Source organism: Amyelois transitella, chromosome 12, assembly GCF_032362555.1.
Source record: "Amyelois transitella isolate CPQ chromosome 12, ilAmyTran1.1, whole genome shotgun sequence".
Classification (NCBI taxonomy): domain Eukaryota; kingdom Metazoa; phylum Arthropoda; class Insecta; order Lepidoptera; family Pyralidae; genus Amyelois; species Amyelois transitella.
The window spans coordinates 9,768,125-9,786,972 of NC_083515.1; the positions used below are offsets into that span (position 1 = coordinate 9,768,125).

The window sequence follows — 18,848 nt, forward strand, 5'->3', positions numbered from 1 at the left end:
AGAAGTTTATAAACATATCTCTCAGTCGCCTTTTACAACATCCATGGGAAAGAGATGGATTGGTCCGCTTCTTTTATTTCCAACTAGCTTCCCCCGCGACTCCGTCCGCGCGGATGTCGGTCTTTGCGTGGATGTTTTATTTCTCCATTTTGAGTAACTCTGACAGCGACATTTTATAAATATCTGTTGGACCCAATTACGGTTAGGCCTATAATAATTAAGGAGATCCCTCTATTGAGCTACTGCTGTTGATCTCGCGTTCTGTAGTATGTATTTTTTTCATAGTAATTAGTAATAGCCCGCGTGACCGCGTGTGCCGCAAACGGTTCAAGCCAAATCCGACTTTCGGCGCTAAATTTACGGCTACAATTTACGGCGCTGAATCCACTGAGGGTAACGTAACGTGAGTTCGCGGTTCTACAGAACAACGTCTATGGAAAACTAAACTGAAAAATTAAGTTTTTTTTTTATTATTATATTTCGTATTTTTCCAGGATAAAAAGTATCCTATTTTATGCCCAGGATAATAAGGTATAATTATACCAAGTTTTTCGAAATCGAACCGTTAGTTTTCACGTGATGCCTGAACATACAGACAGACAGACAAAAATTTTTTTATTCACATATTTGGGTTTGGTATCGATCCAGTAACATATATTTTTTCAATATTTTCAATGTACAGAATTGACCATTCTACAGGTTTATTATATGTATATAGTATAGATGATGCCGGGAACCACACCTAAACATTACAAGTGTTCCAGAATTTACAGAAATAAAAGTAGCTTACTTATCTTTTTATTGTATCACAGACCGTTAAATTTTCTTATGCATACATACATACATACATATGATCACGTCTATATCCCTTGCGGGGTAGACAGAGCCAACAGTCTTGAAAAGACTGAATGGCCACGTTCAGCTATTTGGCTTAATGATAGAACCGAGATTCAAATAGTGACAGGTTGCTAGCCCATCGCCTAAAAGAGGAATCCTAAGTTAATAAGCCTATCCCTTAGTCGCCTTTTACGACATCCATGGGAAAGAGATGGAGTGGTCCTATTCTTTTTTGTAATAGTGCCGGGAACCACACGGCACAAATTTTCTTATGTTACATACAAAACTAAGTTTATAAATATATCTAAACAGTAAGTTACAATAAAACAGCGATTTTGTTTTATGATTGATACGTGATAACTCCTTGTGTGACTTATGATTTTTAATGGATTTTGATGATTACTTTTATCTTTGAAAAGGTTATAGAACTACAATGGTGGTGTTGTTGAGCCGAAAACCCTTTTAAAAATCATATTAAGGTCCAAGGCATATTTGTCTACAAATATGCCTTGTATTTGTCTATAAATATAGATATCTCCTAGATTTTTATATTTATACTTACTTGGAGTGGGAAGTCCTAGAGCAAAAGGTATAGTCAAGAGTACCCGAAACCGACGAGCTTGCATGAAGAGATTTATGAATGTTAATGAAGCGAAAGACGTGTGCAGGGATTGTGGCAAATGGAAAGATGTGGTCTCTGCCTTACCCACCGGGAAAGAGGCGTGATTTATGTATGTTAGTATGTTTGTATGTAGTACTAACTTGAATATCTTTCTTCGCAGTATACGTATTCCTCGGGGAGCACATAGCTCTCGTGGACTTTGTCAACGTTCTGCAGCGGCGGGAGCTGCTGAAGAAGGGGGAGTACGCTGTGGTGGCTGTGGATGACGAGATCTTCGACCCCAGCACCGCTGAAATGACGCAAGCTGGTAAGATTTATTAGTGTAACTCAGCAAACTATTATCTATACTAATATTATAAATGTGAAGAGTTTGTTTGCTTGTTTGGACGCGCTAATCTCAGGAACTACCGGTTCGAATTGAAAAATTCTTTTTGCGTTGAATAGACCATTTATCGAGGAAGGCTTAAGGCTATGTAACATCACGCTGCGACTATTAGGAGCGAAGAAATAATGGAAAATGTGAAAAATACCGGGAAAATTATTCATTCTGGAGGGCACGAAATTGCGATACATTTTCGCGCGATGAAAACGGCATCGCGCGTGCGTAGCAACGGGGCCTGACTACACAAGATAACAAACCTATGTGTTCGCTAAAGTAGACATCACTTTATGAAGGGCAATTTCCTTAGTCAATGTCTGCAGCGACCGTACTGAAGAAGCAAAGTCTTAATAAGGTTGCCTGTAATTATGTACAAGTATCTAGAATGAGTATTCGTTATTACAGGCTTTCTATAATAACTAGTTATTATCCTTGTAGAGTTATAACCAACATTTTCTGGTAGAGAATGCCGAACGGCTTTTCCGCCCTTTGTATATTTTTTTTCTGCAATAACATTTTAAATAAGTAAATAAATAAATTAATTTTGTGAGATGGCCTCGTGGTATTTTACATTGTTATAGCCACAATGTTTTCAACAAAAGTAAACAATAAAATAAAAGTAATAAAGAATAACTGATAATAAAAAAGAAAATATAAAAAATTTCGCGTAATAAATTAAACATGAACAAAGTTTCTTTCGGGAGTAGAAAAAAATATGTTTGGAAACAAAAAAGTCAAGTCGGATAAAAATATTGACGAAAACAAATTTTCTTGATCATCGTAACTTCTAAGTTTTAAGTTTTTTTTTTTAAGACAGGTACTCACGATCATGGTGTATAAATTAGTGGATAATGAACAGTGGTTGGGAACTGTTGTGAACAAAAATAAGTAAAAGATAAATAAAAGATATTGGTAAAGGAATAGAAAAATGTAAATTGATGTCCGGCGAAAATGCTGCAGTGTAGTTTGTTCCGCCGCTTCTTCTACACGTGCGCTTTGGAAGCGGTGGTAGTTATAGTTAGATTTAAGTGATGTGACGTCAATAAGTGATACCTTGTATCCTGTTTTAACCAAATCTTTCTATTCTACTTATTATAAAAAAGGGAATGCTTAGATGTCCTAGACATGTTGAAGGGATGAATGAACTTATATGTATATAAATAATACCCGACTGTGTATTTCTGTCAATGATATATTATTATTTTTTCAGATCACCTTGGGCAAAACAACAGTAATGACATATTGGCGTTTCGAGCAGTTCTCAAGCTTACTCCGTCCTTTCCCACCAACCCACATTACGCGTAAGTACCTATCCCTTAAATTATATATATATATAATATATACTTTTATAAATTAATATATATTATAAACTTATATGATACAGCTCAAGAGTTTGTTTGTTTGAACGCGCTAATCTCAGGAACTACGATTTTTTTTTTTTTGTGTTGAATAGACCATTTATCGAGGAAGGCTTTAGGCTATATAACATTACGCTGCAATGGAAAATGTGATAAAAAATCTGGTAAATTATTAATCCTTGAGGGCTTCAATGATGCCCAAAATAACTATTCCACGCGGACGAAGTCGCGGGCACAGCTAGTATAATATATTATTTAATAATACTCTTTCGTTAGTCCCGGTTAGTTAGTTAAAGAGGAGGTCAGTGCGCCTTTTTCAACGATGAGTCCTTCATCTGATCTCAGCAATCTAAGGTAAGCTAGCTTAGAACGGGTCATGGTTACAACCAGTTGTCTACATGAGCAGGTTTCCTCACGACGTTTCCCATCAGCGTAAGTCCTTCAAGAGCACTTATGTACATAACTCAGTGAAGAGTTATTGGTACATGGTCGAGGTAGAATTTAAACCTGTGCCTTCATGGTCATTCCGACACTCAACACGTCACATATTACATCCCTTACGGAGTAGACAGAGTCGAAGAGACTCCTAATTCACATTCAGCGGGACTGGATGCTATTAAGAATCAGATACTATTAATAAGAGAACATATTCTTAAGGAATAAACTCAATATCTTGTTCAATATTAGTGAAATTTGATGTACAAAGGCACTCTTTGAGCTAGTAGAACCTTCAACATTACTCCATCGGACTACGAGACGCAGACGGGAATTTCGTCCTTTTGTTGTTGAAATATCAAAAAAGAAATTAAACGCTTCGATAGTTCCTTTTTGATTCGACTAGCCAAGGTGTGAAAGGACTGCCTGTGTATACATTTCCAGACAAGTACTGTCCGCGAACATTCAAAAATAGAATAAATTGGTATCTTTTGGATAGACATGTAACATTTTGGTCTTCATCATCACTTAGCATCTGGTGAGATGGAAGAGAAATACCTAATCTAATCTATATTTAATATTATGATGCTGAAGAGTTTGTTTGTTTGTGTGTTTGTTTGTTTGAAAGCGCTAATCTCAGGAACTACTAGTTCGAATTGAAAAATTATTTTTGTGTTGAATAGAACATTTATCGAGGAAGGCTGTAGGCTTTATAACATCACGCTGCAACTTTTAGGAGGGAAGAAATAATGGAAAATGTGAAAAAAAACGGGGAAAATTATTCATCCTTGAAGGCTTCAATGATGCCCAACATAACTATTCCACGCGGACAAAGTCGCGGGCACAGCTAGTAAAGGATCAAAAAAACAAGACTTATACCATCAAAAATAACATCCGTTACTTTGATTTCGGCTAATTCCCCCTGAAGCCTCAGGAACAGGAAATAAAGAAAGAAATATTTATTTTCAGTAACTTGGTACACAATGAATTAAGTTCGTGTAAAACTTGTGTAAATACATACTTATATATAATCTTTCCATTTATAACAATTCAGTACGGTAAAGTGAAAGGAAAGAACGTACCTAAGACTTCAAAAATAAATATTCTCGTTTATTTATTCAGATGTTATTACTATCTAAACACGTAACAAAAGTATGATCGTAAAATATATAAACGTAGGAAAATTTTGTTCTCTTTCTATAAACGTAATAAAAACATCGTAACAAATTCCAGTAGGAACCATTTTGTGTCATAATATTTTTAGAATGTGGTCACACTTGCAGGTCTTCATGTCATTCATGACAGAATAGGACTACTCCATATCATTCCCGTAGGTGTCGTAAAAGGCGACTAAGGGATAGGCTTATAATCTTAGGATTCTCCTTTTACCCGATGGGCTAGCAACCTGTCACTATTTGAATCTCAATTCTATCATTAAGCCAAACATCTGAACGTGGCCTAACAGTCTTTTCTAGACAGTCGGCTCTGTCTATCCCGCAAGCCGATATTATTAGTATGTGTGTGTTTTAGTAACAAGAGTATAAGACCGTAACGAAGTCTTACTGCTATTTGTGTACATTATGTATCCCTATCCTTTGTCTGAAAATTGAAACAAGATAAAACGAGGAAAATATATTTCCAACTAGAGGCCGCCCGCGACTTCGTCCGCGTGAAATCAATCCCGCGAGAACTCCGGAATAAAAATATAGCCCATATGTTATTCTGGGTCTTAAGCTACGTACATAGCAAATTTTATCGTAATCGGTTCAGTATTTTTTGCGTGAAAGAGTAACAAACATCCATACTGACATCCTGACATACTCACAAACTTTCGCATTTATAATATTAGTAGGATAACATGGTAACAACGCTTACAATTTCTATTTTCCCGTAAAACAATCACCTCGTAAAGATTGTTGCTAATGGCAACTAACTATGATATTTACACGTATCCGTTTTCAGTAATAAGCTCATTTAATATTGTCATAGGGTTCTCTGATATAATTCGGAGAGTGCGCATTGTATTCATCTGGCTATTAATTTTTATTACATGAAAAACATCACACCCTTTAATTAATTTCTCAGTCTCTGTATACATACATTACCCTTCCTACTGGAAGAGATATCTATTGATATAAGTAGCACCTTTGTACTACAATTACTGTATTAAATGCTCCTCCATATAATTTTGTGTACATAAATAAATAAAATCCGGTAATCCCGCGCAACAGCCAGTCGCTACATAGTAACAAAGTCGTTTCACGCCGTTTGTCACTATGTATGCTTAAATCTCTAAAACTATTCAACGTATTTCATTGCGGGTTCTTTTAGTACATACATACATAAAATCACGCCTCTTTCCCGGAGGGGTAGGCAGAGACCACCTCTTTCCACTTGCCACCGCTTCATCCACATTCATAACTCTTTTCATGCAAGCTCGGCGGTTTCGGGTACTCCTGACCTGACCCTTTACCAGGACGTCCTTGATATGATCAAGATACGTTCGTCTAGGTCTTCCCACTCCGACCTTTCCCTCCACACTCTCCTTGTATATCTGCTTAGTCAATCTGCTTTCATTCATCCTCTCCACATGACCAAACCATCTTAACATACCCTTTTCTAGTGGGTTCTTTCAGTGAGTAGAGTAATTCAAAAGAGAGGTTTAAATGGTCGTGCAAAGCCAAGGCGAGGCGCTAGTATACATACATACATAAAATCACGCCCCTTTCCCGGAGGGGCAGGCGGAGACTACCTCAGAGTCGCTAGTATGCAAGTAATAAAAAGAAATCGCAGGCGTCTGTCGGGCTGGGCTTGCTCTTAGTAATCGTATTTGCTATAATCTTCATTCATGACATCATACTCGTATGCATGTAAAAAATCTATTTGGCAGTCTTCCAAAGGAATCAATACTTATCTGTCATAAATCTATGAAGGATGAAATAGGCGATGGAAAAAATGCCAAGCAAGTTGATATGTTCACATTTGACTGTCGCTTCATAAATGTTATAATCACGTCTATATTCCTTGCGGGCTAGGCGGAGCTAACGGTCTTAATAAGACTGATAGGCAACGTTCAACTGTTTGGCTTATTAATAGAATTGAGATTAAAATAGTGACAGGTTACTAGCTCATCGCCTAAAAAGAAGAACCCCAAGTTTATAAGGGATATGCCCTTTGTCGCCTTTTACGACATCTATTGGAAAGAGATGGAGTGGTCCTATCCTTTTTTTCTATTGATGCCAGGAACCGCACATAACAAATAATGTAACAATTTATCTCATCATGGTACTCAAAGAAGATCCAAGTGCAATCAATACATAACTCTCTTCATGCAAGCTCAGCGGTTTCGGGTACTCTTGATCTGACCCTTTGCCAGGACGTCATTAATTTGATCAAGATACGTTCGTCTAGGACTTCCCACTCCGACCATTCCCTCCATACTCTCCTTGTACATACATATATCTGCTTAGTCAACCTTCTTTCAACATGACCAAACCATCTTAACATACCCTTTTCTATTCCTGTAACTACATCTTCTTTCACATCACAACATTCCCTTATCCATCATACTCCTTAACGCTCTCAATCAATTCAAGCAAAAATCTACTGAACGGATTGAGGTGAAACTTTTTCTGGCGGTAAGCCTTATTAACACACGACACGCTAAAACAAATCGAGTGCGGGCGCTAGTTTTTTATTCATAAAATAGTTTAGATTATAAAAAAAGTATAAATTACCTTGGTCCGCTTCGGGAGGTCATAAGTACCCGAAACCGAAGTTATGAAAGTGGATGAAGCGAAGGAAGTATGGCAGGGATCGTGGCAAGTGGAAAGAGGTAGTCTCTGCCTACCCCTCCGGGAAAGAGGCGTGATCTTATGTATGTATGTCCGCTTCGGCGTCCTTAATAAACTTAACAACTCACCTAATTTACGCGCCCAATGTGACTTCTGTCCAAAATGAATAAACAGTTCATCTGAATTGATGGAGGTATTGTCACTGCTCGTCATTTTTAGGGTACCGTACCTGAAAGGCAAAAACGGAACTCTACAGGGTGATATTTAAAACAACTACATCCTTTTAAACATAGACTATACCCATGCTTCTGAGCCGTTTGAGCCTATTTTTATTTAAATTAAACGTCATCATTTTCACATTTAAAAAACCCTCAAAAACTACGTCACCCGTTTTATTAAAAACCAATACTACAAAAAGAAATTAAAACTAAACAAGTAAATAAATGTCTGAAAAAAATATATTTTTTTATTAAGACTGTCTGCCTGTCGGTCTATCTGTTCGTCTCTATGCTTATAAATCTTGATAGAACTGAATGATTTTCACCAAATACTAAAAAAAACATACATAAATACAAATAATCACGTCTATATCCCTTACGGGGTAGGACAGAGCCAACAATCTTGAAAAGACTGATAGGCCACGTTCAGATATTTTAGTTACTAAAAAAATATATGTATATATATTAAGGCAAGTCTCCATGCAAGTCTTGTTAATTTTTTGTATTTTTTTTTACTCAATGTTAATTACCACAACAGGTCAATAGATTTTCACAGAATATTAAGCTATTTTTTACCTTTAAAATAATTAATTTTATAAAAATAAAGTAATTATTAAAGGGGGCCTAATAATTGACTGGTCTAGTAGAACCCTTCCGACTCGCACTTAGCCGGTTTTTGGTACTTGGTGATTGAAACTTTTGGGGTTTTATTTATTGAAATATATTTTTCGTGTGTGTGCCGTGTGGTTCCCGGCACCAATACAAAAAAGAATAGGACCACTCCATCTCTTTCTTAATAGGATAGGCTTAAAAACTTGGGTCTCTTATTTTAGGCGATGGGCTAGCAACCTGTCACTATTTGACTCTCAATTCTATCATTAAGCCAAATAGCTGAACTTGGCCATTCAGTCTTTCAAGACTATAAAGAAATATAGCTTTAACTGTCGGAGTAGACAGAGCCAAGATTCACAATAGGTAAATTAAGAGATACTGTTACTCAAAAAAGAAATAAGCAAATCCACACAGCAAAACACAAAATAGAAATTTGTAGGTATATTTTTTTATATATAGGTAAATACTTAGTAAAAAATGTATCCCTTAATTGATACTGACGAAATTCTTAAAATATCCTTATTTTTTATCCCTAATAGTGACAGCTCTCAGTTTTATCCCAAATTTCTTCTTGGATTCCAAGAAAAGCCTATTTTAGACGACGAAAAATAAAATAAAGTTAAGCATATTTTTTTTTAAATACGTGAATGTCTGTTAGCGACCTACTCTGAGAAGAGTTTTTGTCCATTAGTTGCCTCCTACGACATCTAAAAGAAGAAATGGGGTGGTAAAAAATTCAATCGAATGATTTGTTTGTAGTCGCCTTGTAATAATTACTGCTTGATAACTGTAGAATAACTAACCATTTCTCAGTAAATATGGCTTTATTCAATAAAATTATACAGTATGACTTTGAAATGTGACAGAACTGAAATGTTCGTTTTATGATAAAAGGTGTCAAAGCTAATGTGGAGATTGCAAATCACCACAATAACCTTATAAATGTTTACGTATTTAAACCGTGCCATGCCTTGTGGTTCCCGGCACCATTATTAAAAAAGAATAGGATCACTCCATTTCGTTCCCATGGATATCGTAAAAGGCGACTAAGGGATAGACTTGTAAACTTGGGACACTTCTTTAAGGCGATGGGCTAGCAACCTGTTACTATTTGAATCTCAATTCTATCATCAAGCCAAAATGCTGAACGTGGCCTATCAGTCTTTTCACGCTGTTGGCTCTGTCTACCCCGCAAGGGATATAGACGTGACTATATGTGAGTACGTATTTAAACCTTAGTTTCAAAAGCTACGTTACAAGTAGTAGCTCGCGTGTGTGCGTGCTATTGTGTGTGTGTGGTGGTCCTATAGTGGTCCTATTCTTTTTTTGTATTGGTGCCGGGAACCACACAGGCTAAATATGTTTCTTTCTTCTAAATATGTTTCTTTCTTCTAAATATGTTTCTTTCTTCTAAATATGTTTATTTCTTCTAAATATGTTTCTTTCTTCTAAATATGTTTATTTCTTCTAAATATGTTTCTTTCTTCTAAATATGTTTCTTTCTTCTAAATATGTTCCTTTCATTCCAGGTTATTATGTCAAATGATCAGAGAACTCTCCGCCGCTTCCCCATTTTGCGTGCCGAACTACCACAAACTGTTTGAAGATACTTCGGTGAGTTTTCACTACATTCTTCTTCTTCTTCTTCTCTTTGGATTTAAGTCCCGGTTGCATCCTCACCGTGTGGTTCCCGGCACCAATACAAAATATAATAGGACCACTCCATCTCTTTCCCATGGATGTCGTAAAAGGCAGTCGCCAACAGTCTTAAAAAGACTGAATGGCCACTTTCAGCTTTTTGGCTTAATGATAGAATTGAGAATCAAATAGTGACAGGTTGCTAGCCCATCGCCTAAAAAAAAAGGAATCCCATGTTTATTAGCCTATCCTTTAGTCGCATTTACGACATCCATGGGAAACAGATGGAGTATTCCTATTCTTTTTTGTACTAGTGACGGGAACCACACGGCACCGGTTGACATTAAAACTAATGTATGTAACTTTAGAAAATATTCATTTGGTACATGGCCGAGGTGGTACATAAATTTTCACACTACATTATTATAAAGTCTCTTTTTGTAATTTTAATGACAGATAGATAATTCATTTATTTGATTTGCTACACATAATTTTCAATTTCATATGAAATACAAATTAATTAGGGTGTGAGTTGCAGCAATACAAAAAGGTCACAACTCGACGAATTTATTGCTATAGAGCAATACGCTGATTTTCAGTTATGACCTAGGTGCTAGTGCAGGTCAATCTGCGCACGTAATAAAAAAATAAACATAAACAAACAAAGACTCGTGTCGTGACTTAAAAGTTTCATTTTTAGAAGTGTGAGGGTATACTAACCTAACCTTACCTAACTCTATATATCTGATGCCAGTAATATGACCCTTGAGACCTTGAGTGTTTTTATTCCTCAGTCTGGCCTCGTTACATTTCCAGAGAAAATTAAGTTTTATGTAATTACTAGCTGTGCCCGCAACTTCGTCCGCGTGGAATAGTAATTTTAGGCATTATTGAAGCCTTCAAGGATGAAGAATTTCCCCCGTTTTTTTTCCTTGCTTCTTATTATTGCAGCGTGATGTTATATAGCCTAAAGCCTTTCTCGATAAATGGTCTATTTAACGCAAAAATATTTTTTTTATTCGTACCAGTAGTTGCTGAGATTAGCGCGTTCAAACAAACAAACTCTTCAGCTTTATAATATTAGTATAGATTAAATTTCTCTACTAGTTCAATCGAAGGAAATTTCTGTACCTACATAAATTTCCATTTACTATTTAGAAATTGTATATTAGGTTATAAGGAAGACAAACTGTCTATTGTCTATGTCTATTTTATAAGGCAATTAATTACTAGAAGCATGTTTTCTTGTCATTACGAAAGCAAACACGAGAGAAACGCAACCCTTTCCATGATTCAATTCGCCGTTTCATACATAGGTACATACATACATACGTACGTACATACTCACGTCTATATCCCTTGCGGGGTAGACAGAGCGAACAATCTCGAAAAGACTGAAATCCACGTTTTCCAGATTTTAGAAATCATTATTTGTAAATTGACGTCCAGTGAAAATGCTGCAGTGTAGTTTGTTCCGCCGCTTCTTCTACACATGCGCTTTGGAAGCGGTAGTAGTTATAATTAGATTTAAGTGAGGTGACGCCAATAAGTGATACCTTGTGTCAAATTTTGAAAATAAATCTACATACATACATTTGGTCATGTCTTTATCCCTTGTGGGGTAGATAGAGCCAACAGCCTTGAAAAGACTGATAGGCCACGTTCAGCTATTTGGCTTAATGATAGAATTAAGATTCAAATAGTGACAGGTTACTAGCCCATCGCCTAAAAAAAGAATCCCAAGTTTGCAAGCGTGTACCTTAGTCGCCTTTTACGACATCCATGGGAAAGAGATGGAGTGGTCCAATTCTTTTTTGTATTAGTGCCGGGAACACACACCAGCATCACTACATAGTATAAATCAAAGTCGCTATTTTAGTCTGTTTGTCTGTATGCTTAAATCTTTAAAATTACGCAACGGATTTTGATGCGGTTTTTTGTAACAGGTAGAGTGATTCAAGAGGAAGGTTTTTATGTATAATTTTTCCCGAATTTTGCATCCGTGCGAAGCCGGGGCGGGTCGCTAGTTATACATATATTATTTTTATGACAAAACAACTTTTGTCGTATCAGCTAGTAATTGAATAAAAATATATCTCCTGAGCTGTGTGTACCTACCACTTTGACGTCATCTTAAACAAACGTTCATCAATGAATCGACAAACGTGGAAACTTTTGTTTCCTAAAAGCCTAACAACGCCTTCTAAATCTGTACAAGGTCTAACCCGCCGATTTTGGATAACGTCCCACGAGATTTGATTCCCGACCCGAACTTCCAAACGACCTACAATCACTTAGACCGCTATCGGAAACAATCACCTAAAAATGCGTCCGCTCACCGTATAATAAGGAACAGTCAAGGTCGATTAAGGGATTAAGGTGAACCGGGGCTCTTCCCCAGGGAGAAGGAAACTGGAACAAACACAAGGAGGATGATAATGTTACATAATAGAAATTACACCTTAAGATCCATTCATCATCACGTCAATATCCCTTGCGGGGAAGACAGATCAAACAGTCTTGAAAATATTAATAGACTGGGATAATAAGTGCAACTAAGTGCCGTGTGGTTCCCGCCACCAATAAAAAAAGAATAGGACCACTCCATCTCGTTCCCATGGATGTCGTAAAAGGCGACTAAGGGATAGGCTTATAAACTAGGAAGTCTTCTTTTTAGCCGATGGGCTAGCAACCTGTCACTATTTGAATCTCAATTCTATCAATAAGCCAAATAGCTGAACGTGGCCATTCCGTCTACCCCGCAAGGGATATAGACGTGACCATATGTATGTATGTATTTATATAAATAGTTTATTTGTGGGCATACCAAGAAAAGATTTCCCAAAATTCCCGCGGGAATGAAAAATAAGGGGAATTTTTTACAATTACTTTACACTTACAAAATTTACGTACGTACGACTCCGTTACCTCTACTCTGTTATTTCTACATACATGTAATCAGCCCGATTGTAGGTTTCATAACATTTTCTCGCAAATTGGCAGAATGCCAACGTTAGATACCTACTAGTTCAGTGAATGTCTTTCTTCGACCTTCAGGATTGTGGTGAATCGCAAGGGAATGTTTTTGTTTTTCAAACTCTCTTAGCAATGTCGCATACTTTTGCAATTTCTATACACGCAATATTTCCGACAATACCATAATTTGAAAACCACATGTATTCGAATAAAAGTAGAGGGCCCGAGAGTTCAAGTTCATGTATTTTTTACGACGAACTGTGTCTTATTTATTTTGGCTACAGTACAAAATACCTATTTAATGCCACAAACAGTGGACTGTCAATACCTATACCTCCAATAAGTGGTTACAAACAATATTTACTTTCATTTTTACACTTAAAACATGTAAATCCGAATAAATGTCTAATTGTATTGTAACTATAGGAATTATGGATGTGGTTCCCGGCACCAATACTAAAAAGAATAGGACCACTCCATCTCTTTCCCATGGATGTCGTAAAAGGCGACTAAGGGATAGGCTTACAAACTTGGGATTCTCTTTTAGGCGATGGGCTAGCAATCTGTCACTATTTTAATCTCAATTCTATCATAAAGCTGAACGTGGCCATTCAGTCTTTTCAAGACTGTTGGCTCTGTCTACCCCGCAAGGCATATAGACGTGACCATATGTATGTATGTACTATAGAAATTATATGAGTCGCAAGCAGTCTGCGTAAGTTGTAAAGCTGTCAAATAAGATTACAACGATATGTATGGTTTGAGAATGAGACGACGCGTTCATTAGAAAAGTGACACGGTCTTTACAATATAAATTGACATAATAGAATCTACATAATCAAATGTTATCTATACATATAATAAAATAGTAAAAATATTTTGTCTGTACATTTAATATTTTGACTGAAACGGATAGAGATTTTTTTTTACATTTTTTGTCTGTCTGCCTTTATCTGACTGTATGATTAAGATTAAACTCGAAATTTACGCGGACGAAGTCGCGGGCAACAGCTAGTGTTTTTTATATTTATACGTCTCTTGTCTGGGAGAGGGGAGATAAAGGCGGGGGAGGGGAGAAACATGATCACTACCACTAGTAACAAATTATCGTTGGTAAACCCGGTTGTTAAGTTAATAATTTTATTATAGAAAACATTTTAGAAATTATTCATCTGTAGGTAATTCATTGATATTTATCAAATTAGGAACAGTAAACGTAATTTACGAAAAAGCCTATAAAAAGCGCTTATTGGTGTTCTGGTCGTCATAAATCTGATGTTCTGGCTTTTTTCATTTCTCAAGGCTTCGTAATTGTGCGTAGGTAATTTTCTTTAATTAAATGTTCATAACTCTGTTTCGTTTATATCAAAAATTCTGCCCAGTTATCTTTTTGAATTCCATTCCATTAGGAAAACGATTCGCTAAGTGTTTTTTTTTTTCAGCAATGCCAATTTATTCTGTACTTGTCCTGTATTTTCAGTTAATTATTTAACGAACATTTTAATTGAGCTTAATTGCAAATTTTGCGAAAATCTAAGCGTTATTTTCTCAAGTTTTCTAAAACGTACTGTGCGTTTTAGAAAACTCCAACACTGCCCTCTGTAACAAGGCACGCGCGATGCCGTTTCCTTCGCGCGAAAATCTATCGCTATTTCGCTTTTCATCATAACGTGAAATGAGACAGCGATAGTAGATAGTCGAAAGTAGAATAACACTAATATTGCCACAACCTTTGCAATTAAGGTGAATTGAAATTAAAATGTGCCGTGTGGTTCCCGGCAGCAATACAAAAAAGAACAGGACCACTCCATCTCTTTCCCATGAATGTCATAAAAGGCGACTAAGGGATAGGCTTACAAACTTGGGATTCTTTTTTAGGCTACCTGTCACTATTTGAATCTCAATTCTATCATTAAGCCAAATAGCTGAACGTGGCCATTCAGTCTTTTCAAGACTGTTGGCTCTGTCTACCCCGCAAGGGATATAGACGTGACCATATGTATGTATGTATGTAAAATGTTTGTGAAAAAAAACACGGCTTCGCGCATGCCATGTTATAGAGGTGAGACTCCAAGTTATCAAAGTTCACTATTATGTCCAAATTTTATTAGTAACTGATTTTACCACTAGGACAGAGAGCGAACTGAACGTGTTTAAGTGTTTTCAAGACTGTCGGCTCTGACTACCCCGCACGGGATGAAGACGTGATTATATGTCTGTACAGATAGAGAGTGATCTCTAAGTACTAAAAGTGTATCGTTTTAATTTCTTGAAAACTATAAACGTGAAAGTTTCAGATGATAGATGAATCTGTTTACTCTAAGCGTAAAAATTGCTCAACGTATTTTGATATAGTATCTATCATAACAATTTATCTTCCCTATCATTTATCATCATTATAAGATAAAGGACAATATATTTTATTATCATACAAATAACATATAGTATGCATGTTCAATATTGACAAAAGTAACTGACTTCGTTATAACATACAAACTTGTTTATGCCCAAGTTGATTTTAGTAAGTAGTAAAATTAGAATTAGCAACGACTCACTATCCGAATCTTAATTCCATTAAAGATGGCTTCAAACGTAGCTCGAGACTATTGGCTGTGTCTACCCCGTAAGGTATACAGACGTGATTGTACGTATGTTTGTATATGGGAACAAAGTACTACCTATCTTCTTACCAATTTGATACATTCTTCTTTTAGGGATATGCTATCAAGCTGTCACTATGTCAATCTTAATTCTATCTTAAAGCCAAATAGCTGAACGTGGCCTATCAATCTTTTCAAGACTGTTGGCTCTGTCAACCCCGCAGGGGATATAGACGTGAAAACGTGTATGTGTTATTGATACAAATTAAAAATGTTTGATTTATTGCTATGGTACATCTCGAACATCACTTTATAATTATAAATGTCTTTGTTTCATAATTTACTTATTGAAAATTAGCAAAAGCCGCTTCCAAAGCGTCACTGCATAATTTTTTTCAATAACGTCGAACGCGCTTATCTCAGAAACTACGGGTTCGAATTGAAAAATTCTTTTTGTGTTGTATAGACCATTTATCGAGGAAGGCTTTAGGCTATGTAACATCACGCTGAAACTATAAGGAGCGTAGAAATAATGGAAAATATGAAAAAAAAACTGGGTAAATTATTCATCCTTGAGTTGAAGCCCTCAAGGATGTATAATTTTCCCCGTTTTTTTGATGATTTTTGATGCCCAAAATAACTATTCCACGCGAACGAAGTCGCGGGCACAGCTAGTCGAATATACACAGTAAATATTATCTTTTGATACTTCAATGTTTTTGGTATTCAAATCCCACGAGAAAATGGGATTATACATACGAACTGAATACTAATATAAATGGGAAAACGACGTGTTTGCTTGTTTGTTTTGAAAGACAAGATGTATCGTTTAATCCCCAGTGAGATAATTTATCACAAAATGTTGTTAAGTATATAACGGACACGTATGTTTTTTGAGGTTAAACATTAATATTATTACATACATACATACATATAGTCACGTTTATATGCAGTAAACAGATTGCGGGGTAGACAGAGCGAACGGTCTTGAAAAGACTGAAAGGCCACGTCTATGGCTTTATGTTGGAATTGGGATTCAAATAGTGACAGGTTACAAGGCCATCAAGATGCAGGCCTACAAGAGGTGAAAAAAAAAAGTTACATACATACATACATACATAAAATCACGCCTCTTTCCCGGAGGGGTAGGCAGAGACTACCTCTTTCCACTTGCCACGATCTCTGCATACTTCTTTCGCTTCGTCCACATTCATAACTCTCTTCATACAAGCTCGGCGGTTTCGGGTACTTTTGACCTGACCCTTTACCAGGACGTCCTTAATTAAATGAATATTAATTAATGCAATGATTATTTATAAAAAAAAGTTTTTTATAAATAATCATTGCATACGTATTTATAAACGATCTGGAGGAAAAACAATTATTAATATTATAAACTGAATAAATGTGAACAGTAAAATTTGGTATTGCGTAATATATCAATTTTTGTGAATGCGATGTTAGATGTTTTCCTCGTACGAGTAACATTTTTCAAATAATAACCTAACCTCAAAGGTAGTCTCAGAATTCGTGTCATCCCATCAGTTTTATCGAGTCAAAGCTATCAGGATCAGAAACATATTTTCCTGTACGAATTCTATTATACCTACTGTGAATATTTTTATATATGATGTGTTTCGTTAACAGTTTAAAAGTAGGTTGGGCTGTGTGTTCTATATTATAAATTAACTACGCTATAGCGGTCACAATATAAATAATTGTAAAATATAAATACTATTGTTGTTTCGCTTTTTATTATGACGTGAAACGCGAAAAGTTCGCGCGATGAAAACGGCGTCGCGCGTGCTATGATAAGGGGTTAATTGCATTCACGTATAGTGAAAAAATCCCGGTAATATCCATTATTTTTTTTCAAAATTCAAAATTTTTATTCATTATTATAGGATACTATTATATCGCTTAATAATTGTCGTATGGTTTAACAACATTGGTTGACGTCAAATAAATTACTTAAAAACTAAGTTTTTAAGTAATTTATTTTCGCTTCCAAGGCGTCAGTGCAGAAGAAGCGGTAACAAACTGCACTGCAGCATTTTCTTCAACAACGTCAACTTCACAATATTAAATTATACTTAGAATACTTAGAATAGAATGTGGACGAGAGAATACATTGTTTAATTTTATATATTTACTAGCTGTGCCTGCGACTTCGTCCGCGTGGAATAGTTATTTTGGGCATCATTGAAGCCCTCAAAAATGCTCCTTCCCCGATTTTTTTCACATTTTCCATTATTTCTTCGCTCCTAATAGTTGCAGCTAGACGTTATCCAATCCAAACATATAATAAAACTGTAACTGAACTTTGTCTGTACATTGAAGATATTTAAGAAAAAAAAAATATAAGGGGTCTTTTTAGGGTCAATAGAAGCAAAAACAATTTTTTTTAGAATTTTTGTCTGTCTGTCCGTCTGTCTGTCTGTATGTTTGTACGCGCATCACGCAAAATCTACCGAACGGATCTGAACGAAATTTGGCACAGATATAGTTAGTAACCTGGATTAGAATATAGGCTACTTTTTATCCTGAAATTCTATCCCAAGGGGATGAAATAGGGGGTGCAAGTTTGTATGGAACTTCGTTATTTTTAAATCGATACAAAAAGCTATTAATAATTATAATACATAGACTGATAGACAAAACTGTAGTCAAAATCTATACTAATATTATAAAGCTGAAGAGTTTGTTTGTTTGAACGCGCTAATCTCAGGAAGTGCTGGTTCGAATTGAAATAATCTTTTTGTGTTGAATAGACCAATTATCGAGGAAGGCTTTAGGCTATATAACGTATCACGCTGCAACTGTAAGGAGCGAAGAAATAATGGAAAATGTGAAAAAAACACGGCGAAAATTATTCACCCTTGAGGGCCGGAATGATGCCCAAAATAACTATTCCACGCGGACGGAGTCGCGGGCACAGCTAGTATAGCCTAAAGCCTTCCTCGATAAATGGTCTATTCAACACAAAAATAATCTTTCAAATCGAACCAGTAGTTCTTGAGATTAGCACATGCAAACAAACAAACAAACTCTTCTGTTTTATAATATTAGTATAGATAAATCTTAGTGCCTATTTAAATTAAAAAATATATTGTAATAGAATTATAACCAGAAATATGTACCTACAACTTACAAAAGAAAAAGAAATGAAAATAAAGTTGAAACGCCTGTGCAATACTATCTTGCCGTCGTCGGGTCTTCCCATACTTCCTTAGGGGAAGTCGGAGCAGATTGGTCAGGGCTTTTGGCCCTCTTCAATGGCATCATCGCTGCCTACGACTGTAGGCAGGTCGATGGGGCGGCCGTGACGGCCTGGGTCTTCACGACTTCATTCACTGGGAGTTCCCATCGGCGGCGGCGT

At 36.2% G+C, this 18,848-nt stretch overlaps 1 protein-coding gene across 1 annotated transcript in view; it reads left to right on the top strand.

Annotated features, from left to right (window-relative positions):
• LOC106142675 (guanylate cyclase 32E) overlaps nt 1-18,848 on the top strand; it is a 131,255-nt gene that overhangs the window by 53,177 nt on the left and 59,230 nt on the right. The window contains exons 6-8 of the mRNA XM_060946919.1: nt 1,620-1,766; nt 3,049-3,139; nt 9,785-9,869. Coding sequence (XP_060802902.1) covers nt 1,620-1,766; nt 3,049-3,139; nt 9,785-9,869 — 323 coding nt within the window. The remainder of the gene's footprint in view (nt 1-1,619; nt 1,767-3,048; nt 3,140-9,784; nt 9,870-18,848) is intronic.